Source organism: Amborella trichopoda, chromosome 10 (assembly GCF_054954075.1).
Source record: "Amborella trichopoda isolate Santa Cruz 75 chromosome 10, AtrichopodaSantaCruz75HAP2 v2.0, whole genome shotgun sequence".
Taxonomy (NCBI): domain Eukaryota; kingdom Viridiplantae; phylum Streptophyta; class Magnoliopsida; order Amborellales; family Amborellaceae; genus Amborella; species Amborella trichopoda.
Window position 1 is genome coordinate 39,445,399 of NC_142345.1, and position 27,082 is coordinate 39,472,480.

The window sequence follows — 27,082 nt, forward strand, 5'->3', positions numbered from 1 at the left end:
CGTGTTGGCTTTGAAAGAAGAGAGAGAAAGAGCAACGATAGGGAGAAATAGAGAGAGAGCAACGAAATAGTGGACTGAGAAGCTTCATTTGATCGAGAATTCGCCGCTGTCACTCGCATAGACACTCTGATGCCCCAAATGAAGATGGTTCTATCTCGTGTGTTGCAATATCATTCTTCTCGCTCTAAATTCTGGTAAAGTATTCATTTTTTTCTTCAATATTCTCTATCTAGGCCCTGGTTTACTTTCTGGTTGGTTATGGGGTTTATAACATGTTATTGTTAAAAACCCAACATCCAGAAACTGTTTCTTGGTTGATTTATTAATGGGTTCTTGGTGCATGGGGCGCCATTGTGTTTTTGAATGGGTGTTGAAAGTTTATGGGGAATTCTTTTTCTTCTCCTTTGTATTATGATAATTGCTAATAAACAGAGACTATTGCATTATCTACCATTGTATTTGTAATGGGAGGTAAGCGTTTCTGGTGAAGTTTACTGCTTTTTTATTGATCATTGAGAAATCCCATCAAGGAAAAAGCTTAAATTTGTAATTCATAGATGCGTTCTGGTGTATGAGGTGGGTTCTGGGCTTGGATTGGAATGGTTTTTTTTTTTTTTTGCTTATATGGATTTAGAAAGTAGAATTTCTTTCCTGCTTGTGTTTTTGCAAATAGGTGGTTAGGGTGGCGGGGGTGGCTTGTGTTCCATTCCTAGGGACCTTTCTCCACTGAACTGAAGACAAAAGATAGAATGACTGCTTTCATTTTGATGTTTTAATGGATATACTTGGTTTTTTTATATATGTTTCATTTCTTGGTTTGAAATGATGAACACCCAAGAGCGACAGATTAGAATTTCTTCTAATTTTCTTTGGGGAGTTGGAGTCGGTTTCATTTTATTAATTTAAGAATGCTGTTCTCTATAGTTATAGTTCATTTTGTAATATCAGGGTACTCTTCTCTCTAGCTGTTTGGTCCTTCCTTTGTTTTATTTGTTGGCACAATGCTTAAGGTCTTTCGGAAGAAGTTAACCATTTCCTCAAAAAAAAAAAAAAAATGCTTAAGGTCTTCCGGAATAGTAACCATCTTCATCTGAGTTGGCTCAACTTGGGCACTAGCCTAGTTCTTGGGACCTATCAGAGTCTTCTTAATTCTGAATAAATTATTTGTTTAAAACCTGGTGGAGTTTATATTAGTCTTGATCAAGTCTTATAGATTCAACCTAGCTTAGGACTAAGTTGAGTCCAAAGCTGACTCCAAGTTTTCAAACTTTGGTATATCTTGGGTGTTTCCCTGTAGGATTCAAACTTGGGGACATGAGCTTTTTGTGTTTTTTATTTTTATTTTGCTTTGTTTTCCTTAAGATACAGGCATTAGTTGCATCTCACTGCATGTCAAGTGATAGATATCTTCTTCCTTATAATGTCAATGGAAGTTTTCCTCCCACTTAAATTGGTGGCTTACTCTTAGGAAAGTCCAAAATTTGAATTATCATTGATTAAGACACTTGGAGATAACTTCCAGAGGAAAAATGCTTTCTAGAGGAGTCATCTAATCTATAAATACCATATTGAATGGATTAATTAAGTATATGTTAATATATTGTACTTAAGTGCAAAGGCATATACCATGGATATATGTTAATATATGGAAGTTCAATTTTGATGGTTGCTCCCTTGGCAACCCTGGCCCCTTTGGCATCGGCGGCATTTTCAGGAATTCTGCAGGCCTAATTTTGTCATTTTTTGCTATTCCCATTGGTGTGTCGGATTCCACCAATGCCAAGGTTGTGGCTCTGCGCAAGGGTTTAGACGTTTCGATCAAACTTGGGGAACACAGTTAATGGTGGAGGGTGACGCTTTAAACACTATCTCATGGGCTTCTGGAGCATCCCCCACTCCATGGAAACTTGACGCCATCTTTGCTGAGATTGTCCATCTATGTACTTTCCTCAAAATTGCTTGGAGACGCACACATAGGGAGGCTAATGCAGATGCGTTAGCCAAGGAGGGTGTGAGCCTCAACCCCCCTTAGAGGGCTAAGGCAGATTCTGTTTTTCCCCCTACTTTAGGGGTCTTAGTGGGGCCTAATGGTGTTGTATAGCTTTCCTGAACCCTTAGGGGTTCTGCTTTAGGCCCCCTGCTGTTTTTGTATCTACCAATACTTTGTACTTCCTTATTTTATTAATACAATAGTCAATTTACTCAAAAAAAAATATATTGTACCTAACATTCAAAGGCATATGGTAGACCATGGAAGATTGAGTAATACAAGCATAAAAAGTGAAAAGAGTAAGCGTCGCAAAAATTCATAAGCTTTCCACCTGTAGTTCTACGCCTCTCTAGCCTCTTCACACTCTTGGCTTAAAATTTCTCACATTGATCTCCTCAACCGTCACTGCAATGCCCAAGCCCTTGAGTTCTTTAATCCTCCACAAATTTCTGCTTAATGCTGGAATCTTCATCATAGACTCTACGCTCGCCAATCCTGCTAAACCTATTCTCATAAAATGGGTTATCCCAGTGTACTTTTGTGAGACGAACCCAAGAAAAGAATACAAAGATAAATGAAAAGAATACAAGGATAAAATAAACTAACTCAGAAACAACTAAATAGTAAATAACATGAATGAGCTATAAAATCAAGAACGTACTAGATATATGGCCACTTCAAGGGCTATCTCCTTTCTACTCAATGTCAATTTCTTCTCTCCCTATCCACTACCTAAGGCCCATTTTTATAACCATCAAACATGACGTGAAAGGAAATAAGAAACAGAACCCATAATTGATGCTACCTGCTACTTTTATTCAAACTAAATCAAACAGCATTTATGGATTCCTAAATACCTCCCTAAGTGAATATCTTTCCCTTTTAACTCATAGTACATGTTCATTATTAACTATTTTCACATGCACCCTTCTTTATTTGGCCTGTTACATGCCACCCTCCCTGGGAGACCCTTGTCCGCAAGTCTGAAATTTGCACATTCTCTAGTCTCGGTCAGCTCCCAAACTGTGCATGCTGGTATGCACCAGGTTCAAGCTATAAAGTTCATCAGGAAGTGGCTTGTATGTAGGTTTGTCTTCCTATTTCTTATAATCTTCCATTTCTTAGAAGTCCCCTTAACATATATACCTTTTACATCTGGCTTCAATGATCAGGGCTATACTTCTCATCAAATATAACTTTTGCATCTGGCTTTAACTTCTCATCAAAATTATAGCGGAGGCCCTTTTCTTGATGTGTGGCTGTTTTGGTAACAACAATTTCACTTGTTGTCTTTTTTATGAAAATAGTTAACTTTCCAAGATCTTCTTGCAGGCATGCCAACGCCAATCATTTCCAAGATTGATGATGGTTTAAGCATTTGTACATCACGGTGAATGTCTTCCTTGCGCCCACTAGCAAAAACAACTGTTAGAAAAGGCATTTGACAGGCCAGTTGTTTGATTAACCAATTTCTCAAATTGGGTATGGTGCTCATGCACTGAGGCAGTTTGACAGCTTTTTTAATGCCCTTGTGAAGTCCTTGAATTGGCTCGAACCATAACATGGGCTGTAGTAAATTCTTTCCAAGGGGAAGTTCCATTAACCTTTTCAAACCATTGTTACCAGTGAACAACTTATTCTTCTAATTAGGAGGCAAGGCATACCTTATTCTCCTCAAGGACTTGATTGAATGCATAGTTATTGTTCAACTCTATAAACCTAGCTAGTCGGATCATTCCCATCAAAGCTGGGGAAATCTAACTTAGCGTTTCAAACTATGTTCAAGGAAGAACTTGAACAAGTTCAAAATGTTTAACATACATGATATCATTTTGATCTTTGGTCAAGGAAGAAGACATGGCATCTAGTTTGCAGCAATTAATGCCTGTATATTTTTGAGGTCCGAGAATGCTATTGGGTAGCATCTTTAACTTGTTTCACTCTTGCTCTAGTTCTTTGATAGCTTTCATTATTTTTTGCCTCTTGGTAAAGGGAAATGTTTGGAAGTGGATGTTAGAGATGGGCAAGGTGTCAGTTCACCCTTACGGTTCGATTCTTGATTTCTGATGTGCTAAGATCCAATGAGGGCAGAGCAAAGAGCATGCGTCAAATAGAATCGCTTTCAAGAAAGAGCATTTATACGAAATGAGACGAACCCAAGAAAAGAATTCAGGCATAATAGAAAATAATTAAGGAATAATTAAATGGAAAAAAAAAACAAGAATGAGCTAGAAAACCAAGAACCCACTTGATAGATGGCCACTTTGAGGTGGCTACCTCCTTACAACATAAGTGTGCTACTTTGAGGAGGCTACCTCCTTACAACATAAGTGTGCTACTTTGAGGAGGCTACCTCCTTACAAGATTCAATGTCAATTTCTTCTGCCCCTGCCCACTACCCAAGGCCCCATTTCCTTTTATTTTTGATAAGCCCAAGGCCCCATTTCCTTAACCATCAAACAATACATAAAAGGAAATAAGAAAACACAACCCATAATTGATCCCATATGCTACTTTTATTCTCACTAAACCAATCTGCTTGCATGCGTTCCTAAATAAGCTTCCTAATCGAATATCTTCCTTATTATCTGGTTTGACATATTACACTTAGTTAACTATTTTGACAGGCACCCTTCTTTATTTGGACCACTATAAGTCTGTAGTTTAAATTCAACATTGGAATTTGCTAGTGATTACTAGTTACCCCGGAATTTGCTAGTGATTACTAGTTACCCCTTTGACTCACATTATTTTGGATGCGAAAGTCCTTTAAACGGGTGCATCCAAATGCATAGAGAAGATAGGGAAGGTGGGTGTGCCTTCTCAATGGCACGGTCCTTCCCCACTAGATCAAGCTTTTTTTTGAGGTTGAATCCCAAATGGAGCATCACAAGACCCATGGGATTCAACAACATGGGAGAAATCCTAGATGAAGCACTCTTTCCCTAAAAGAAAAAGGCTAATCACTTTGGAAGACAACCAATCAAAATGCTATCACCCCAGTTGGAATAGGAGAAGGCGATGACCCGTCATTGGTTTGACTCGTAGCCAAAAAGGATCAACTTCCATACCTGAAGGACTCTAAAATTTACACCATCGGTTAGAAAGAGTAGCTAGTTTCACATTTAGGGGCCCAAATATTCTTGGTTGTCTCCATGCTCCGGGCACATCTGGGATTAGGGTTAGAATCCATGTGCACTAATCTCCTATGCTGAAATCTAAATACTATCCTTCTTGATTAGAACCACAAATGTCTCAACCTTGCATCCCTCCAGTGCCACCTCATGTGCTAGAGCCAACAACCACTCTCCTAGCCCTCTACTTGGGACACAAGCTACCACATTGAAGTGGCTCATCATATCTGTAGAAGATGCACATACTTGTGCTCCGATCTACCAGTCCCTTCTCTTTCCTCTCCATTGATGGTTCAATCCTTGTTATAGAAACCTCCATTCCCCATTTTCTACACTGCTGCTATGTTGTGAACCTGACAACTACTGCCATTTCAATGAGGGCAAATGTTCTCCTACTCATACAACCATCATGGCCATCCCATTGGTGGGCACAGTTGTCAACCTCATTGATACCGCAGATAAATCCACTCCACCTTTATCTTCCCCCACACTCACCCCCAGGTCCCTTGAGGCACATTACTAATATTAGTTAGGGTTCTTGACCTCCAAGCCTCCACCATGACATTGTCTTCCCACATCTCAGCTTCCACCAATTTCTATTTGTTTTCTCTCCTTTGAGGAGCTGCAAAACTTTGTCCTCTAACTCCTCAACTTTGTCTCTTTCATGTCTCTTATTTCTAGGCTCAAGCATTCTCTAAAATCTTTTCTTTTGTTTCATGGTTCAACTCTACCTCAAAGTAGAACCATGCCTCTCTTAAGAGTACTCATCTGCTCCTCATACATCGCTTGCCCCTTTGAATCAGGCACTGCCATTGACCAGCAACAGAGAGAGCTGCTGATCCTTAGTTGCTGATAGTATTGACCTCCTTTTTAGTCTTATAAACTTGCCTCCCTAGAAGACTATGGCATTGATCCAAAATCAACGCCCCTTTACAGCTAAAGCAATGAACTTCAGGATGGATAAAAAATTGACAACAATTGGTTGTTGACCTTCCTCCGACCTCAACTCAACGTCATTGACTCTACTGCACACCTCTCCTATAGCTTTGAAGGTTGCTGTTGACCAGCTGTGGAGAGGTCTCAAATATTCCAATATCCAAGCTCCATGTTCTTTAACATCTTCTGTAATTCTCCCCTTTATTGGGGCCAATGAGAAATTGTCCTCTTTAAGAGGATCCTGCACTGAGAGAGAAGAAAACAAACAACATAAGTTCTGAGTTCTCCCAATTTCCTGCCTGTGTATTGGCAGTTTCAAGGATGCTGGGAATGGTTGTGAAGTTATTATCAATTCTACCAATGATGTCTCACCAGTTCAGAAAACTTTAATCAAGAGTATGATCAATTTCTATGATTATCTGTGCTAAAACCTTTGCAATGGTTTACTACATGCATGTTTGGGGGATGATATTTGATCGTTCATGTCAGACATTTTCTCTCTCTTGAACAATTATCTTTCACTATTTTTACTAGATGAAACATGCTTTTGGAAGAACCTTGAAATTTCTTTTAAAATAGATCTTCATAAAAAAACCTAGAAGGGATAAATTATGTGAAAGTCTGATAAAGAAATTGACTAAGGGAGGGAGGTTGGTGGTCTTTGGTCCTGATTGGTGCATCCCCGGAACTGCATTGTGGCAGTAATGAACATGTTTCAACCTGGGTCCCTTCTTTTGAAGGGAAAAACCTAGAATTTAATACTTCCTTGCAACATGTCTTGAACATAATTATTTGAATTTATTGTTCCTTGCTGTTTCAACTTTCAAATTTTATATTATGCCGTTTGAAATTGTGAAACATTGGTTTGGCTGCTGACTGCATGTGCTTTTCTTCACTTTTGGAATTAGATATTTTTGGCTTTTGTTGCAGCAGTATTGCATGTTTATCTACAAAGGGAAGATTATTCTCAACTGGTTCTGATCACATTCCTGGCAAAAATATTGAAGAACCCGTGAAAGTTGAAGAAGCAGAAACAGTAAATGTTTTGCCACCTCCGTCAGAGAAGGTTAGAAGCAATGTGAACTCAAATGATGCTCTTGTATAAGAATGTTATTCAGCGCTGGGCTTTGAACACTTCCTGATTATGATATCCTTCATATGTTCCAGCTACTAGTGTTGGGTGGAAATGGATTTGTCGGTTCACATGTGTGCAGAGAAGCTTTGGAACATGGGTTATCTGTCAGTAGTCTTAGCAGGTATCATATTCTCTTCAGCTATAATACATGCAATGGTGAGATCATCACTGGGAAATTGTTAACATTCAACTGAATAAAATTTTCTTTTCCTCAATTGACTTGCTGTAAGACTATAATTTTTCGTTAGTTGGATATTTCATTGGTGAAGGAATACTAATATAAAAGGCAGAAAACAGTTGAAACTCCTTAGTTGGGAAGATATTTGGTATTTCCTTTCCATCTTTAGTCATGTGCGCACATTTTAGAATAAGTACCACCAATTAAGATTTTGTGCATTTCTATTCCTTAAAGTTATGCATGGCTATCCCTCGCACTTAATGCTCCCCTTTATTTTGCTATTATTCCTCTCCTTGGACGTCCAGTTCATTTCAAACTCCCAATGAAGAACCATGGTTCATCCAAAACCAAATTTTTGCAAAATGCAGACTTACTTTCTTGAATATAGGGTGTGCTCATGTGTTGGGACTAAATATTCTGGACTCGGTTGAATTCGAGTGATTTGTGCTTAGGAACTTCTTTATTTATTTCCATGTATATATCAAACAAAATTGAATGTGAAATGCAAATCAGAGTAAAGATTCAAGATTAAGCCATTACTAAAGAGGACGCATCTGGACATCTGTTGTGGTTTATTACTTTATTACAACTGTTATTATTACTATTATTATTGTTCTTATCGTTGTTTAATACAGTCAGATATATGTTTCAGTTTTACACAAATGAAGAAAATGAAAAAGAAAAATTGAATGATTAAATGCTCAAACTTTATGCTTACCTCGATTTCTCAGGTCTGGAAGATCATCTGTACATGGGGCTTGGGCAGACCAAGTCATATGGCACCAAGGTTTGCCCTAGGGTTTTTTATTTTATTTTTTTAAGTAGTTTACAGTGCTAACTAGAAGGATGATAATCATACTATTGATTCAGGAAACCTTCTTGTACCGGAGACATGGAAGGATGTGCTGAATGGGGTAACTTCTGTGGTATGTGATTTACTTCACTTTTACAGAAAACTGCAAATGTCTTCAGGGTTGCCTCATTTTTTGTGAAGCAAGGCATGGAGCTGACCTGTAAAAGATCAGATATAATTGTTATATAACTGACATATACGTTCTGAAGTTTCAAAAAGCTGTGATTGCTCTACATTAGTTTCATCATAGAAATGGAAAAATTGGATGTAATCAGTTCTACGATGCTTTCAAAGAAATTACTGATTGTGAGTTTGGTTAGGAAAAGATTGAACTCCATTTCAGTGGGCTAATCTTGTAACTTTTCAACGGGACAAATTATTGAGTACTTGCCTAAGGATTCTATTGTCATTACTTCTATTGACATGTAATAGAGTCATCTATTGCTTTTATGTCTTGGAAATGTCTGAACCATCATGTGTGTTATGTCAGTCTTCTTTTTCATGGACATTCGAATTGAACGAATAATTATTTTCTTTTTAGTAAAATCTAGTCTTTCTACACACGTGATCAAGGCCTTACTTCGAAAAGGCTTCTTGGAAATAGTCTCTTAGGAGAACACTTGGGCAGATCACTAAAGTGATCTCCATTCCCCATTTGGGGGCATTAGGGGAATTTGTTTCACCCCAAACTTTGCATACATTCTCTTGGACTTGGTGAAGCATCCCATGACAAAAATACAAGAAAAACAAACACACGCAAAAATTTTTCTTTTTGAACTCAGTTAGCTCAAACTGCCCATTTCATTGGCAGCTAGATTTATTAGCCCTTCAAGAGCTGAAAAACCAATTTTTTCTTTTTCGTTGTTCATTTGGTGATTATTAGACAATCTACCAATTTTTTCTTTTTCGTTGTTCCTAAATCGGACAGCCTATATTCACTACGTTTTCTCCCTCCTCAAAAGAGCATTTTTCATCTTTCTGATTTGAATTCTTTTTAAGTTCTTCTTTGCAGGGTCCAAGAGGATATGTGCTCCAAATTTGGGGCAAAACAAATGCCCGTCAGGTCTCCAAATAAGACCATTATCTTTCATTTCTCACCTATCCATTTTTTATTCAAATCTGAAAGCAGATAGGCTGAGTTTGTGCCAACAAATTTAACTCATTTACCGAGTCATCTTCTCAACAAAATTGAAGTGACTGGAGTCTAAGTTAGTTTGGCACGAGGACATGGTCCAAGGACTATGCTTTTGGTCCTATGTTGCAAATTTGTGAGATATATGGTTAGATATTGGCATTGTCATTTATTTTTATAGAATAAATGAAAAATTGCAGGATATATTGTTAGGTATTGGTAATGTCATATAGCTTTCTGAAATGGAAATGAATTTCCATATTTTGTCCAAGTACTAGGAATAAACATTGGAGTTTTAGAAAGGAAATTCATGATTTGTGGCATCTCTTATCCCAATGTGCAGTTGTTTTTGTTCATTTTTCATCTATCGATTAAATGGTTGATCGATTTGAATCTTTGTACCTCTACTGATCACATCTAGGACTAATATCTTTTCTTCATCATAATATTCTTCTTGCTGTCGGTTTCTCTTGGTCTTTCATAATTTAAGGTTTGTGTAAGTTTTAGTATTGGTCCTTATATTTTGTGTTTGGTGGTAGCCTCTTTAATTGCAATGGAATGCCGTATTCTAGTATTGTCTTTTTGCTAAGCATTTGGAATTCTATACTTTCATAAAATTTGAGCTAGCTTGTTCTTTTAGTATGTCCACTAAAGGTTTGTCTGGGATAATTTTGTGATACTTTCTAAATGATGAAATCACTCTTCCATTCTTCTTCTGTTTTTCTATTATTTATCCCAACACTATGGGTGTGATATTTCCTAACTGATTTGAGGAAAAACCTTTCAGATATCTTGTGTTGGTGGTTTTGGCTCAAATTCATATATGTACAAAATCAATGGGACTGCAAACATTAATGCAATTAGAGCTGCTGCAGAACAAGGTATCAATCATCTCTGATCTGGTTTATTTTCAATCATAAGTTTATTTTCAATCATAACAAACATTGGGTCCTTGACCATTGAACAGTAAGTAAAAATGGGACCGTGTAGCAAATATGTACTTTTTGCTGCTCAATTTAACACAATGCTACAGGACTTGCCTCGGCCAAGGGACTTGGCCCTTGGTGTCTCGGCCGAGCCTTGAACAAGGCTGAAAAGCCCTAATAAATTAAAAAATAAGAAATTTTGAAAAATAAAAGAAAGGCCATAAAAGTACAATAAAACCAAAAATAACCTTAAAAGCTTAAAATAAGCTTAAAAAAATACCAAAAAAATTAAGTTACAATTTGGGACATCTTAAAAAATCCAAAAACATGAAAATATAAAAATAGGGATTATGGAAAAAAACACTCATCAGTCTTTGTCAAGAACATCCAAATTATATTACAATATACATACATATATATATATATATATAGCATTTCTATTATGTGTTCGCCGTATACCAATGAGGCTGAAGGGCAAGTTCTACAGGACAACAGTAAGACCAACTTTTCTAAATGGGTTGGAATGTTGGGCGGACAAAAAACAATATACCCATAGAATGAGTGTAGCGGAAATGAAGATATTGAGATGGATGAGTGGCAAGACAAGAAGGGATAGAATTCGCAATAAATCTATTCGAGAGAATTTGGGCGTGGCACCAATAGACGATAAAATGAGAGAGTAGCTTAGGTGGGCTAGCCATGTGTGGCGCCGACCAAGTACAACACCTGTTAGGAGGTGCGAATTAGTACAAGTGGAAGGATTGAAAAGGGCAAGGGGTAGACCCAAAAGAACATGGTTGGAAGTAGTCCGAAAAGGTATGGGAACTTATGGCCTCGCTGAGGATATGGTCTTTAATAGAACGGAATGGAGAACTAGGATTCATGTAGCCGACCCCAATTAATTGGGAAGAGGCTAAAATGATGATGATGATGATGATGATATAGTACTTCTATATTTATTACAAATCTTCTGGATTTTTTAAAATTGTTTTTATGTACTCAGAGTTATAGCATAACTGGGGGTTACTCGCAAGTTACTTGCCCAAGTCCGACTGGATTCGGGTGAGTCTTGTAACATACTGGAACTTCCACCAAGTTTAAGCTAAACCGGTGACATGGGCCATCGTCATAGCATGGGTGAGGACTAAACCCCAATTTTGGGGTTTTACAGTGAATAATTTCAGCAATGAATTGCTGGACATTGTGAATGGCAAATGCAAGAGAGAAGGAAAGTCTAGTAACTGGGTGCTCCCAACAAATGGATTGAAGCTAAATTTTAACGGAATTTCAAAAGGTAACTAGGGTTGCCAATGTAGGAGGGATAGTGGGAGATAACTAGGACAGGACATTGCTAACTTTCTCCAACTCATTGCATCAGTGCAATTCAATAGATGCTGAGGCTTGGTCCTTCCAGTGGGTCTGAAAAAACTAACTACTGAGTGGAGTAGAATCATTTATGAAGGGGTTCAGCCTGTGCACTTGCTTGGGTGAGTGGAAAGGACGAAGTCACTTGGATACTGATAAATGCATCCAATGAAATTTCTGATCTTTCAAGTAGTAAAGTTATAGAATTCCAATATATTTAACGGGAGTCTAATGAGTTGGCAGACACTTTTGTCAAAGTAGGAGGTCCAAACTCTTCTTTATTTTTTTGCCCAATTTGTTAGTAGTGACCATCATCATCGTCAGAGCCTGTTTTTCCTAACTACTTGGGGTTGCCTACACAAACTTGGTTCGCCATTCTGCTCAATTAAGGGACACCTCGGTGAAGCCGTAAGTCCCCATATCTTTTTCTCACTACTTCCAACCATGTCCTTTTAGGCCTACTTCTTGCCTTTTTTGAGCCTTTCACTTGAATTGACTCGTACCTTCTAATAGGTGTTGTATTGGATCTGTGCCACACATGATCAGCCTTAAGTCTACTTTCTCTCTTCTTATCGCTTATTGTTGCCACGCCTAAATTCTTCTGAAGGTATTCACTTCAAATTATATCCCTTCGTGTCTTGCCACTCATCCATCTCAGCATCTTCATCTCATCTACACATTCTATGGGTATGTCGTTTCTTAACCGCTCAACATTCTGCCCCAAAAAGCAAAGCTAGGCTCACAACTATCTTATAGAATTTGCCCTCCAGCTTCATTGGTATGTGGCGATCACATAAAACTATGGTTGCACATCTCCCTTTCGCCCACCCAACTCTAATTCTATGTGCATCATCTTCCTCATTCTCTCCATTTTCCTGGATTATTGATCTAAATTATTGAAAATGCGCTCTTTTTGGTATTTTTTTAACTGTCAATCTTAACTATTTCCCCGTCTCAACTCCTATTATTACTAAACTTACATTCATATACTCTGTCGTAGTTCGACTAATTTTAAAACCTTTAGATTCTAAATAATACCTCCAAAGTTCTAACTTTGTAACGACACCGTTTCGGGTCTCTTCGATCAAAACTATGTTGTCAGTAAAAAACATATACTACGGTACCTTATCTTGTAGGTGCTTAGTTAAGTTGTCCATAACTAAGACAAAAAGGTGTGGCTCAGTGCTGACCCCCAATGTTAACCTATTGTCATTGAAAAGTCACTCGTCTCTCCACTAGTTGTTTGTACACTAGTTAGTACCCCCTCGTACATATCTCTCAGCAAGTCAATGTAGTGTCAGGAGACTCATTTCTTTTCCAACACCTACCAAATTAAATCTCAAGATACTCTATTATAAGATTCCTCTAGACCAATGAAGACCATGTGGACGTCTTTTCTTTTCGCCTTAAACTTCTCAATCAGTTGCCTAAGTAAAAAAATAGCCTCAATTATGGACCTCCTTGGCAGAATACCTAATTGTTTTTCTTGCCTTAGTCAATGCTCAATCACTCTATCCTACAACTTCATAGTATGGCTCATACGTTTGATCCATTGATAGTTCGCATAATTCCGTATGTCTCTTTTGTTCTTGTAAATAGGTACCATAGTACTTTTTCTTCATTCGTCTGGCATTTTCTTTGTTCTCAACATCTTGTTGAGCAACTTGGTCAGCTAGTCAATGCCAATTTCCCCCATGCACTTCCAAACCTCTATCGGAATGTCATTTGGTCCTAAAGCCTGTCTTATCTTCATCCTCTTCAAAGCTTCTTTCACTTCTGATATTCTAATCCTATGAATGTATCTATGACCTTTGCTTTCATTTATGCTAACTGTTCCTTCTACCGCTATGTTCCCATTGTGTTCGTCATTTAATATTTTTTTAAATAAGCTCTCCACCTTTTGTTGATGTCCTCATCTTTCACCAAAACCCTTTGATCTTCATTCTTAATGCATTTAATATGGTCTAGATCCCTATACTTTTTCTCTCTCAATTTTGCTAATTTGAGGACATTTGTTTTACCTTTTCTTGTTCCCAGTTTATTGTATAAATTATTATATGCCTTAACTTTAGCCTTACTTCCTATTTTTTTAGCATTTTTCGTAGTATTTTTATATTTTTCTAAATTTTAATCATTTTTATTACATTGCCAAGTTTTATATGATCATTTTTTCGCTAATCGCCTTCTAAACCGCATCACTCCACCACCAAGTTTTCTTATCAGAATTTCTTTTCTCTCTAGATTCTCCTAAAAATTCTTTTGCCAATTTCGTAATGCAGTCAACCATCTCTTTCCACATAACATTGATCTCGTGTTTAGATTTTTATTTTCCTTCTTTAACTAATTTATCCATAAATAAGTTTATTTTCTTAATTTTTTAAATTCCACCACCTAGTTCTTAGACACCTATTAATTTCACCCCTTCTCTTCTATATCTTTATGCAGACATCCATAAGCACGAGCCTATGTTCGGTAGTCAAACTCTCGCTTGGAATAACCTTACAGTCTTTAAATGATGGTCGATTTATCTGCTTAATTAGGAAGAAGTCTATTCAGCTTTTATGTGATCCACTTTTATAGGTTATTAAATGTTCATCTCGCTTTTTAAAGTAAGTGTTTGCTATTTCTAGGTCGTAGACGATAGCAAAATCCAGAATAGCCTTACCCATCTCATTTCTTTCACCAAACCTGTTCTCCCATGTATCCCTCATATCCTCTACTATCCTCCTCTACATATCCGTTTAAGTCCCCTCCTAAAAAGGTACTTTCTCTATTTGGTATGTCTTGGACTAGTCCATCCATTTCCTCCCAAAATTATCTCTTAATTCTATCCTCTAGTCCTCAGTACTAATTACGTTAATTATCTCTTCCCCTACTACAAGTTTAATTAATAGGAGCCTATCATCTATTCTCTTGACATGAACTACTTTATCTTCTAAATCTTTGATGTTTACTCTATTTCTATTATTATCCTTTCCTGTGTACTAAAGTTTATATCCATCTATTTTCTTAGCTTTTTTTTCTTTTCACTTAGTTTCTTGTAGACAAGCTATGTTTACTCTCATTCGTCTCATTGTATCCACTAACTCTGTACTCTTACTTGAAAGTGTTCCTACATTCCATGTGGCTAGGCGAATCTTATTCTCTTCGCTAGGCGAATTTGTTAGTGGTGACCAATTTTATTAATAGATGCATATAATATAGATCATAGATTGAGCTGAGTATACTCATTGCAAATTTGGGGCGATGTCAATCTTAGTGCATAAATTGCTTGCTTGTCTGAATTTTTGAAGAGACTTTTGAGAATATACAACATATACACCACTGTACAATTTTTGAATCAAACTTAATTGATGGGTTGTGTTTGGTAGGAACTTTGCCACATCTTTTCATGAATCCCTATAAATAGAGGAATAGGATTCACATAGCCAACCCCAAATAATTGGGATAAGTCTTGGATGATGATGATGATGACGTCCAAGAAAGAAAAATCTGAACAATTTAAAATAAAGGTAATTTTTTATTTATCAACTGCTGAGCCACACCATTATGGTTGCCTTCTAGCTGGCAAACTTTATATGTTTTCTCCCTAGTGTGATTTTCGTGTTATTGATCGCTTATTTAACCATTCTAGGGTGGCACTCCAACTTAGTATATTTAAAATGTCTCTCTAGTCATATTGACCATATCTATTGTTTTGAGCACTCAAGTCATTACATTTTAGATGAATTAGTCGTTTATTTGTGGTTTCCCATGTTTCTCTTGGCAGGTGTGAAAAGATTTGTGTATATCTCAGCTGCTGATTTCAGTATAGCAAATTTTATCTTACAAGGATATTATGAGGGAAAGGTACTATTTAACAATTCTATATGGATTTTAAATTTTTGCTCGTCAAAACAAGACATAATGAGAATAGTAAGAGAAATAGAATGGCTAAAATGAGTTGGGAACTCGAATGCTGAAAAATATGGGGACACGGCATCATGTCATGATATTATGTAGGATACTTATCTTGTTCTTATGTAATTTTTTGCCAAAAAAATGTTACTGATATTGTAGTTGAATGATAACAGAGTCAAAAGAGGTTTTAACCGTTCAGGCTATGGGGTTCTCTAGGCGCAGCATAATTAAGTTGCCTCATATTTCTCCATAACTGCAAGAAATGTTTAATTATTTAGTGCATCTTCATATCAATGATGGCCTGTTCTATAGCCTTATGCTTTTGTAGCTCAGATTTTAAAAAGACGAATAAATTTCTCATCTGATATTGTCGACGCAGAAAGCTGCAGAAGTGGAACTAATGTCGAAATTCCCATATGGAGGTCAGCTTCTTATTCTCATTCTGGTGTTAGTAAATACCATTGCTTAGGGATTTTTATTCATTTTTTCTATAATTCTATTTTTTAAAAAGCTTGTTGATTCTACATCTTTTTCTTTGCAACTTGCATGTTGTTATTCTTACTGAAAATTCGGTTGCTTATTAGATTTGGTGGCTCTTTAAGAAAAAATCATTTCTCAAGCCACTTGTTGGTGTTCATCTTCTGCAGGAGTGATTCTTAGACCAGGCTTTATTTATGGAACCCGGCAAGTTGGGAGCGTGAAATTGCCTCTTGGCGTTATTGGGTCACCAATGGCGATGGTAATTTGCCCCCCCTCTCTCTCTCTCACACACACACACATTCATTGGGCGGCTAGTGTTGAGACAAGCTTGCATTTTTAGCTTTTGATAGAATCAGCTCATTGGTTGTAATCTAATTAGCTTTTGTTTTTGAATACGCCAGATTCTCCAACATGCAAAGCCACTCAATCGTGTCCCACTCATTGGGCCACTCTTCTTACCTCCTGTGAATGTGACCTCCGTTGCAAAGGTTGCGGTTCGAGGCTCGACTGACCCCGCATTTCCTCCTGGCGCTGTAGATGTCTATGGCATAATGCGCTTCGCGCAGCAAAATTGACCACCTCTTTCTCCCTCTCTCTCTCAATGCAATTCAAGACATCCCATCCTAGCATGCTTTTTGTTAACCCAAGAGTGGAATCTTTTCTTGTGGGTCGATGGAGGATCAAACTTTTTTGAATGTTTGGTGCAATTTATGTCTTCATAGCAATAAGAGGCCTTAGGCTGTATATATATTTGTTGAGACTTTTTGTTCTAAATTTTATGGAGATCCACCCTGAACTGACTCAATAATCACTCTTGTAACGATCGATTTGCTCTACTTGGCACTTTCAAGTGCAATTGCTGTTTAACCTATAATTTTCTCAGCCAAGCATGCTAGAGAGAGAAAAATAAAAAAAGTCCGTGAGAATTTGGGCCTCTATCCTTTGGTAAAAATGGAGTCAAAGATTTCATCATAGGGTTCGTTGGTGCCACTATCAAGGCCCCTTCTCATAATAGATCGAGTACTGATCAGCATAAAACCTTTTCCCAAACAACCTTCACCTAAGAGATAGAGAGAATACCGATCAGCATGAAACCTTTTCTCAAACAACCTTTACCTAAGAGGTTGACAGAGAGAGCACGATATATAACTATGCTTAAGAAAAGTTGTATGTTCATGTGCAATCATTACATTTTGTTTGACATGATAACAAATTAGAGTTATTTCTCTCCTTACAAGAGTCCCCCTGAGCGACTATGGGCTCCTTTAGGTTGGATTGGAGCCCTAATAAATAAACTTTCTATCTTTCATTGCAAATATATAAAAGATAAAAGATAATTTTTATTTCTTGGAACTTTTTTTATCTTTCATATAAAGTAAGAAGTATGGTACATTTTCAATTTCTAATTACAAATTTTTGCAGTTTGAAGAGGTTATATTTATACACGATAAGAGACCGGTTAGAATCTGAATAGCTTGGACCAATGAATTAGACTGTTTACCGAACTAGTGAGGAGTCTGGTTTATTCAAAACTAGTATGATTATTAGTTTAATAGGTTGGATGAAACTCTTCGAAAATAAAAAAAATAATTGCTTAACTTTATTTAGCTGATCCGCCCAATCATAAGAAGCTGTTCCATGAAGCCAATTTGTCAAACATTGATTTTAAGTGTTGACATTGATTTTAAGTGGTTTTTTACTATAATTTATTTTTGTTCTGGATTAGAATAGCTGTCACACTTTTAACTAGCCCGGCCCAAAGCCCAATAGTTATATTAATATAAATTAATACTTCTTAACGACATAAGTAAAATTGGTAATATGCAGATATGGTTAGTACATAGAAGTTATCTCGAAATAAATTCTAAGAATATTTTATTAATTACATATTCAAATAAAGAGAACCCAACCTTTCTCTATAAAATGGTTGCACAAGGCACCATTTCCTAATTTCTACACTCCAGCTCATGGCCAAACTTATCGGCTCTCCTTTCAACCTCCTCCCAAGACTTGCCCTTTCTCTCACCCGCTCTCTCTCCACCATTGATACCACTCCTGTAAATTTAGCAGACCACCCACCATCACCATCGCCATCACCATTACCATGCATAGAGAATAGTCCTCTAAATGTAGCTAATCACCCATCATCAACATGCATACATAGACCCCAAAAATTAGCTGATCATACATCATCATCATCCATAGATTTCCAAAAACGCCCATCAACCCCTCCATCATCATCATCATACATGGCTACTACCCCACAAAAAGCAACTACCTCATCACCATCACCCATAGACAAATACCCATCATCGACATCATCATCTATTGGTATCAATGAATATTCACCATCTTCATGCATCGATTTTGATGTATATCCATCGACCCCATCATCCAACATAGGACCTCTTGATCTCAAAAATGGAGAGGCCCTGTTCTCTGGCATGTCATCAAAAGAACTGCTAAGATCTCTGATCAATTTGAGCCTTGTTGCTTATGAGCCTTTTGTTGACGCCGGAATCCGGCTGATGAAATCTCCATCTTTGCTAGAAAATCCGATTTTTCGGCAACTCGGCTTGCCGATTATAAAGAAGACTCTGTATGATCACTTTTGTGCAGGGGAGGACATGGAGGAGGCGAGAGGGACTCTAGAGAGGCTCTGGGGTGTGGGTTTGAGGGGAGTTTTGGATTATGGATTGGAGGATGCAGAGGATGATTTGGGTTGTGATGAGAATCTGGATCAGTTTCTCAAAACGGTTGAGATGGCAAGTTTTCTTCCACCTTCATCAGTGAGTCTCTCTCTATCGAAAATTCTATTCGTATTTTCTCTCTCTCTCTCAATGCTTCAAAAATACAAGGTCTTGGTCTCTCTCTTAAATTCCATTTTGTGTTCTCTCTTTCAAAGTTTCAAGTTTCAACAAAGTAGGTCTTGGTGGTGGGTTATCTTTTGCAACCCATGTTGGAGATTTGAATCAATCTTAACTTTTCCAAGAATTGTGGTTTCCAAGAGGGAAGGAGTTTAGTTTTTGTGGTTCACTGATTCCTAGGCAGATTCTTGTGTAAATATTTGCCCCCACCTCTAAAGCTCTCTTTCATGGGGTGCCAACGGCTCATGTCCGGCTCCATACCTTGACCTAGATTTGCTGACTCGAAATCAATGTATTAAATTATATTTAACTATATTTTATATATTGTGACTTAAATACACTATATTTTATATATTGCGACTTGAAAAATACTACCAGACTTAGATCCGAATAGTATTTGGGTCCCAAACTTGGACCCAGATATGACCTGTCGGATCCAATTTTTCGACCTATACCCAGACTACCCCTCGAGTCCCCGGTTAGGTCGGGGTCCATTGTTACCCCTAATTAGACTCTTTTTCCATATTTTTTTTTTTTTTAACTTTAAATCTAGTATGGTAACAGTAGGAGAAAAGTCTTGCTAACGGTCTAACCTCTTCTTCCCCTAGTAATAAGGGAAAGCTTTCTATGTTCCCTCTACACCATAGAAGTTCTATCAAGTTTTCTATTTTTTATCAAGAGAGCTATTCACCGTTCGATCTTATTTTATTTTTCGTTTTTTTAATACATTTTTTTTTAATATGAAATTTCGTACATGCCATCTTTTCATTGGGATGCACCTATAAAAAATATTAACAATAATTTTTCGATAAAAAAGAATGATCAAAATACCCGTTAAAACTTTCAAAAATATTTTAATTATTTTATTTTATTAAAAATATTTTTTTTATATTTTTTGTTAGTGCGAGTTTAATATAAGAAGGAACATTCAAAATTTGGTGTCAAAAGAATTAATAAAAAATAAAAAATAAAATAATGTACAAACGTGACATTATGATTGGGACAATCTTAACCCTCCACTAAAAAATGGACGATTGGATAAAGGGGAACATAAAGATGTACATTGAAAGCTTTAATAAAACCTCTTCTTCCCCTGAGGAATAAAGTCAACATATACACGTCACATATTCGTCAGTGTCGAGGAAGTACCCTATTTACCAGGGTTTTAAATTGGGTAATTAATCTGGAAATTTGAGGACTTTTAGGAGAAAAGCGTTCCAAAAATTCATTTTAAGACATTAGACCTTATGAGATTTTATTTTGACTTTAGCCCTCCTGTTTTTTATAGAGTCGATTTGCCCATTTTTTAAAAACAAAATCAGAGTTCACGTTCCGATCTCTTATTTTCTTACCATGGTTTCTTCCTTCTCATATCCTTTCTTTGAAGACCCGGCACATTCTTTCAACATAATCTTCCATTTCTCCAAGATTTTTTCTTAGAAATCCAACCTTAAACAATCAAATTAAGGGGCACCTCAAATTTTGTTATTAGATGCAATTTTGGTATAAAAATTTTTTAGTATGGTTTGAGAGTCTATATTTATCTTTAATTATAAAATTTTGAACTCCAAAAATGTAAATGTTTTAAATCAAGCATATCTATAAACGCATGAAAATCATAAAAATGGACCGTTCAAATAATGTGTTTAAAAATATACTATTTTTAAGACTTGAAATCTTTTTTTTTATATACCTATGTATCTCAATGTCGAGATGATCAATTAGATGTTTCTCCAACATCAAAACAACCTTTTTTGAAGGATTTCAGAGGTGCCCTTTAATTCGTGAACCGTATATAAACTTTTTCCTTCTTTCATAACCTCACATTCTTTATCTTAAGACCCATTTCATTTTCCCCTCCTCTCAAATCTTCTATTTAAAAATACTTCACATTTTTATTTCCTCTCATATTCTCTCTCTAAAACTAAAATTAAAAGAAAAAGAAGAAGACAAAGAAAGCAAAGAAAAAAAAAATTATAACGTACATTTAGAAGCCTCAATATTATGATTTCTCTATTTTCTTTAGTTTTTCTCTTTTTTTTTTCTCTTATTTTAATTCCAAAGAGTATATGAGAGAAGGCAAAAATGATGTTGGGTTTCTTGAGAGAGAATACGCAAGTGAACAAAATAGTTTGAATGCCCAGAGAGAATGTGAGAAGAAAGAATGGCGAGTTCGGTTTTTAGAGGGAGTGTGAAAGAGGTAAGAGCTTAAAAAAAAAAAAAAAAGTAAATTTTAGGAGAGAGAGACAAAAGGTGAGTAAGAAAAAATGACAAAAAAAAATACCTGACTTTAAATATGATAATATTGGGATTATTTTAAATTTTAAGAATCAAATACGATTTTCTATGTTAATTACACATTTTAAAACACATATCCACAATGTGGTCCAGCCCCCCACTGGACTAATCTTGATTAACAGAATCGAGATATCTGGATAGGCATGCAAAAAATTTAAAATAACAAAATAAAGTAAAACAAAAAAAATTGCATTGAAAAATCTTCCTCATAAATAATATGGATAGTTTACAAATAGACTATTTATCTTTTGTACATAGAGGTTACAATCATTATTGTCTTTTAAATTTTAAAAAAGGGGTTGTAAGAGTGTCATTAAATAGATACAAAGTTGAAAAAAAAAAAAATGTCAAAGTTCGTGACTTTTCCCAAACCATCCAATTTGATATCTAATGAGTGGGAATGAATATGACCTCCATCTACAAACGAGAAACAACCATTAAATAATAAGCATATTATTTTGCGACTCATCCCAAACCATCCAATTTGATATCTAATAAGGGAGAATGAATATAACCTCCATCTACGAACGAGAAACAACCCTTAAATAATAAGTTGCACATAGGATGAATTCTTAATTCCTGATTCCAACAGAGAATCCGCCGTGCGGCGCACTGAATAATAAAGAATTTTCAAAATCCTCTTAATTCAGGTCCTAAAAACCGTAAGACAAATTATGACCTCTCATTGAAATGATGGAAAGTGATTATAGAGAGATAGAACCCACCATTTTGTAATGTTCTTACCAAGTCGGTTTCGGCTTTCTATCCATCACCATCAATTTCGATGACAATGGGATCTTGCATGGTCAATGCCTAATGTCACTTTCTACTTGGTTTTACCTGTGACTTCTTTAATAGTCAATCAACGCAGTAAACTTCAATTGACATATAAATACTACATACACTAAATAAATAATTAGTGGGTGCAGTTTCTGTGAGGCTCAGGCCTCACAAAAATAAAGTAAAGCCACACCTCGAATCCTTGTCCAGAAACCACTTTGGACATCGGAGATCTGCATCATGGCTCTAAAATCAAGTCTAATATTTACTATAAATTTTGAAGCTAAAAAAAGGGGCAAATGTGTTTCAATGTTTCAGAGCTTTGAATCTAACTAATTTTTTAACAACCATAGCGGTCAAGGATAAGATGGTCAAATTTAAAGGATTTCCATGCCTGCAATTTTACGTGATTTTTTAGGTGAGTATGTCCATAATTAATAGGGAAAACCTGACCGGCTGTATTCCATCAACAATATATGCAGAAATTTGAGTGTTTTGAGTTTATTTACGAGCATGTATACTATGCTCCCAAGGGTGCATAGATTACTTCTGGTCTCTGAGGAATAAAAAAGACATTATACTCCCGAAAGAGTGGAATATCTTTTGGCTTTATTTAATGAGAACAAAAGAGATTTTATGTCCCTTTCTCACATTAGAAGTCCACTTTAGCAGGATTGAAACGACAGGCGCGCACACACGAGAGTTTTACAAGGGTCACACTTGATATCACGCTTATGTTTTCTAAATAATTCAAGTTTGGCTTATTTTTCTTTGTAACAAAACATACCTTGATATAATTCTTGGGAATTTTCATTTTCATAGCCAACTTTCATGGGTTTAGATTCCATCTTCCTTTCCATTGTGAAAATTAATTTTCGACGAATTTCTTTTACTATCAGGTGAGCTTCGCCTGCGTAAAGATCACCGCGATCTGCCCTCTCTCTCTCCTTGAAAGAGTAAGTGATCTCCTGAGGTGGGAGCACAAAGACCCGACACTCCGCCTTCCATGGAAACGTGACACACTCCCGATTCTCTCTCCTTCTAGCCCGGTGTACCATACACCAAACAAGCCTGAGTCACTATCCCAGACAGAGGAGGCTAGACTCAACTTAGCTCACGAAAGGCTCGAAAAACTCTGTAAAAAATGCAATGAGTTTAGCAGTCCCTTGCTTATCGATGCCGAGTACACTACGGTGCAACCAGCCATAGATTATCTCTCTAATTATGCTTCAATTATGTTTAACAAGGATGAAAATGCCCTTGTTTATGGTACTATACAAGCGTATTTGAAGGATGCCAAGGAGAGGTTAGTGATGGTGTTAGGGGAGGCAGAGAAGAGGGGGATTTCAGTTGGGTTTAAGCTTGTGAGGGGAGCATATATAAGTCGGGAGGTGGCCCTTGCTAGGTCGTTAGGTGCGCCATCACCGATCAATCCATCGATTCAAGCAACACATGGCGTGTATGATTCATGTGCTTCTCTAATGCTCGAGAACATTGTGAAGGGCCGGGCATCTGTTGTTCTTGCTACCCATAATCTAGAATCAGGTAATTGAGTTGGGTTTTAGGTAAACTTTTCATCCTTTCTGTTCCAAACTTCGGTTGAGAGAGAGAGAGAGAGAGATTATTCAATGAGTGCTAAAATTTTGGTCTAAACGAAACAGGGAAAGCAGCAGTTGCGAAGGCAGAAGAGCTAGGACTGAGCAGAGAGAACCCCAGGTTACAGTTTGCTCAACTCAAGGGAATGGCAGACACCCTCTCTTTTGGGCTGAAGCAAGCAGGCTTCCAAGTATGCAAGTACTTGCCGTATGGCCCTCTTGACAAAGTCATCCCTTACCTCCTCAGAAGAGCTGAGGAAAACAGAGGCATGTTATCATCTTCTGCCACCGATAGACTTCTCATGGGGTAAACTTGCCCACTTTCATCCAATCCTCAATTCATGATGTTTTGGTTCATCAGCGAACGCATGTATCCAAATGCAGTCTCCTTTGATAATCCATCTCAAATATTGATGGAGGATCTAAAATTTTACAGGTTGACAACCTCAACTACCAAGATCATGAACCTGGAAAGAGAGAGAGAGAGAGAAGAAAAAAGCCAATTTGAACCTTAAAAATAAGACTATTTAATGTTTTTCGACCATTCATCAGCATTCATTTTCACTATTCACAGATCATTGGATCTGCACAACCTTTTGAGCTGCAAAATCATGGAACTAAAGCAGAAATGCAACGGAGACTACTTGGGATGCATTTTAGATCCTAAGTCCATCGCTAACATAGCAACATAGACTTTCAAAAGGAGACCACATTTTAACAAGATCTCCAATAAGCTTGTCCCATTTGACGATCTGCCACTACTCTGCACACTTTTTACAGATAAGGAATGATTCATATGTATAATTCCGTCTTTTATAAATAAAGTTAAACCAATAATATAAAACTGGAAAACTACATGAAACTACTGACTAAATAGAATTTGAACAAAAGATCCAATTTGTGACTGATGGTTAACAGAACTGATACTTGCTTGTAAAGTCTATGTTTATTTATTTATTTATTTTGGTTCTAATATGCGCTTGGTTTACTGATTGTTGTGACTCTAGGATGGAATTAAAAAGAAGGCTAAAGGCTGCCGTATTTGGAGGTTAGGATAAGGTGAGCCTTCCAGGTGTTGCTACGTGGTCAGGAGCAACCGCGTATTATATCAGTGAAAAGAAATGTGAGGAAATTGTGTATACATTGCACTGTATTGCTGTTAAATGTAAATGGGTTCTTCCTTTGATTCTCTCTCCCCCCCCCCCCCCCCCCCCCCCCCCCCCCCCCCGCCCCTTTCTCTCTCTCTCTCACTCTCTGTGCATGCACACGTGCAAAAGAAAACATGTGTGAGCATGTAGACTTGCAGCATCTCACTTAAATGACTAAACTAGTGTTTTGAAAACCAAAATGGTGGGTCAAACCAGTCAACCCATTGGTTTGGAGCCGGCTCAGAACTACCCAAGCAAGATCAACATTTGTTTGGGGTTTTTTGTTAGAAAAATTAAAAAAGTCGATAAAAACCTACTGGAACTGGGGAAGAATTTTTTGGTCTTGGACAGATAGCCTACAAGTTTTGAGCAAAAGCTAGCTCTCCAATTTCTAAAGGCATTGTCTATAAAGAGATCATTTATCTTTTCTACATGGAGGTCACAATCATTCTTGTGCCTTAAATTTCAAAATGGGTGGTGGTAAGTGTGACATTGAATCGATACAAATTTCCACAAAAAATTCTAAGACTTCGTGACTCAACCCAAATCATCCAATTTGACATCTAATTAGTGAAAATGATTGTCACCTCCATATAAAAAAGATAAATGGTCTCTTTGTAGACAATCCCATTTCTAAAAGACTGAACCAAACCAACCTAACAACCCATAAAAGTGCACAACACAACTTTATGCCATTTGGGGTACCACAATACCATTTACTACAACTGTCTTTGTAGAACTTTGATGTAAATGTGGTATTATGAGTTTGAGAGCTAGAGCTAATTTGATGGTGCCGGATCTCATTCCGCTCCATAAAATTGACAGGAAAATAAGAAATCTTTCCAAATCCATTGTCAAATGAGGCTCCAAAGTGGTTTGTCGAATGTTCAACAAGGCTTTGAAGTGGTGTTTCCAATGTCCGCTACATTGCATAAAGCACCAATAAACTTAATCCCTTTGACTTCCATAGAAGTTTTAGAGCTATCGGACTCTAATCTATCAGCCTAAATATATATTATTTAATTTACATATATTAAGCCATAGTTAAGAGCAGGGCCCATGTCATTCAGCGAGATTAGAACCCCATTATGAGAGAGGGCTTAGGGCATCTATCCTACATATATTAAGTGCAGGACACTTGTCATTGAAGACAGCATGATCCTATTATAAGAGAGGGATTAGATAAGTGACATAGAGAACGGCAAGGCACTTGGAACTAAAGAGGTTCTCAAAAGATCTGCAAAATCTTTGGGGATACTAAGCTACTCATATCTTTGGCTATATCTCAAATTGAAATGTCCCAAAATTCAATAATAATAATAGTAAGGGATGAAAACGATTTGGAGAGAGATTCCCACCTAGTAACCAGCCAATAACCATTGTCCTTCATCTCTATTCATTTAATGATTTCTATATTTTTAAAATTCAATATATACATTTTTCATTTGATCCTAATGGCTCTTAAACATTGCATACCACGTGTACAAATAACAAGACTATCAGATGAAGGAATTATTGGGGTTTTGACTAATTTTAGGGGCAAATTTTCCTTAAGAAGTTTATGTATGGAAGGCAAGAGTACAAAGTAGGAGTTCAAGTTTTAGAAGGCAAGAGTGCTTGTGTACTTGAGTTTATTAACGTTGGGATCAATCACTAATTATATTAAAGTCGGACACTATTGATACCAGATTGCATCATACATGCATAAATTAGTACAAGCATGCATGTGTGATTACGTGCCAAAGATCCATTAGCACCAAAAAGCATAATACAAATACATACGCATGTTAATGGTTTGCGACATGCCATCATGATAATTTCACTTGAAGACTCTGATATTGGTTTTCCAGTGGAGCAAGCTAGTGTTGATAATGTGGGTCAAAAACTGATACTGCAGCCACATTTCACATGAACTTCTCATACATCCAACATTTAATCTTATTTTGCACACAATGTGCATAAATTAGTATTTATTGTGATAGAGAAATGAACCTTCTTGCCGGATACGCAATTCCATATGACATAAGAGGAGAACCCAGTAACTCAGATAACTGTAAAAGACCATCCACTTCATAAGACAAAATTGATTTCTTTCCTGATTAGTTCTAATGAAATCAACTGTTTTTGGGAATGTAAACTCAAATTCCTTGCCAGACATAGAAAACAGAGAGAATTTTGAGTACACCCCTTTTTGAGTTTAAGCACAGTAATGGCCAAATATACCATACATTCAATTCTGACAAGAAAAATCATACCAAATACATTCAATCGTGGCAAGTAAATCATACCAAACCAAATTGCACATCGCTCCTTCAAGCTTCTTTCCTTGTTATCCTGTTAAACAGTAAAAAATAACTGTCAAAAA

The 27,082-nt window shown here is 36.8% G+C and overlaps 3 protein-coding genes across 29 annotated transcripts in view; 2 read left to right on the forward strand and 1 right to left on the reverse strand.

The window, feature by feature from the left end:
- LOC18434041 (NAD(P)-binding Rossmann-fold superfamily protein) lies at nt 1-16,896 on the forward strand. Of its 2 annotated transcripts, none has more exons than XM_011624977.3 (10): nt 1-194; nt 6,991-7,126; nt 7,228-7,316; nt 8,105-8,160; nt 8,244-8,299; nt 10,146-10,239; nt 15,419-15,498; nt 15,929-15,971; nt 16,197-16,288; nt 16,431-16,896. In XM_011624977.3, the coding sequence occupies exons 1-10, from the start codon at nt 130-132 to the stop codon at nt 16,602-16,604; spliced, it is 885 nt and encodes a 294-aa protein (XP_011623279.1). In that variant the 5' UTR covers nt 1-129; the 3' UTR covers nt 16,605-16,896. The 2 variants fall into 2 exon arrangements, with proteins under 2 accessions (XP_011623279.1, XP_011623280.1); XM_011624978.3 differs by having other exon boundaries at nt 6,994-7,126.
- A 1,288-nt stretch (nt 16,897-18,184) lies between these two features.
- On the forward strand, nt 18,185-24,755 carry LOC18434040 (proline dehydrogenase 2, mitochondrial). 2 transcript variants are annotated; one of them, XM_020667011.2, is made up of 4 exons: nt 18,185-18,818; nt 22,874-23,519; nt 23,636-23,876; nt 24,144-24,755. In XM_020667011.2, exons 1-4 carry the CDS (start codon nt 18,279-18,281, stop codon nt 24,259-24,261), a joined length of 1,545 nt encoding a protein of 514 aa, XP_020522670.2. In that variant the 5' UTR covers nt 18,185-18,278; the 3' UTR covers nt 24,262-24,755. The 2 variants fall into 2 exon arrangements, with proteins under 2 accessions (XP_020522670.2, XP_006844178.3); XM_006844115.4 differs by having other exon boundaries at nt 24,577-24,755.
- A 1,592-nt stretch (nt 24,756-26,347) lies between these two features.
- The window catches only part of AAPT1 (aminoalcoholphosphotransferase 1), a 42,992-nt gene continuing 42,257 nt past the window's right edge, over nt 26,348-27,082 (reverse strand). For 9 of the 25 annotated variants that reach the window (XR_016042055.1, XR_016042060.1, XR_016042058.1 and 6 more), the window contains one exon: nt 26,787-27,051. Coding sequence is in view for 9 of the 25 variants with exons in the window: in XM_088848802.1 (XP_088704928.1) it covers nt 27,030-27,051 (22 nt within the window). In the remaining 16 variants the exon portion in view is untranslated. The other 16 variants (XR_016042057.1, XM_088848804.1, XM_088848809.1 and 13 more) reach the window with 5 other exon arrangements.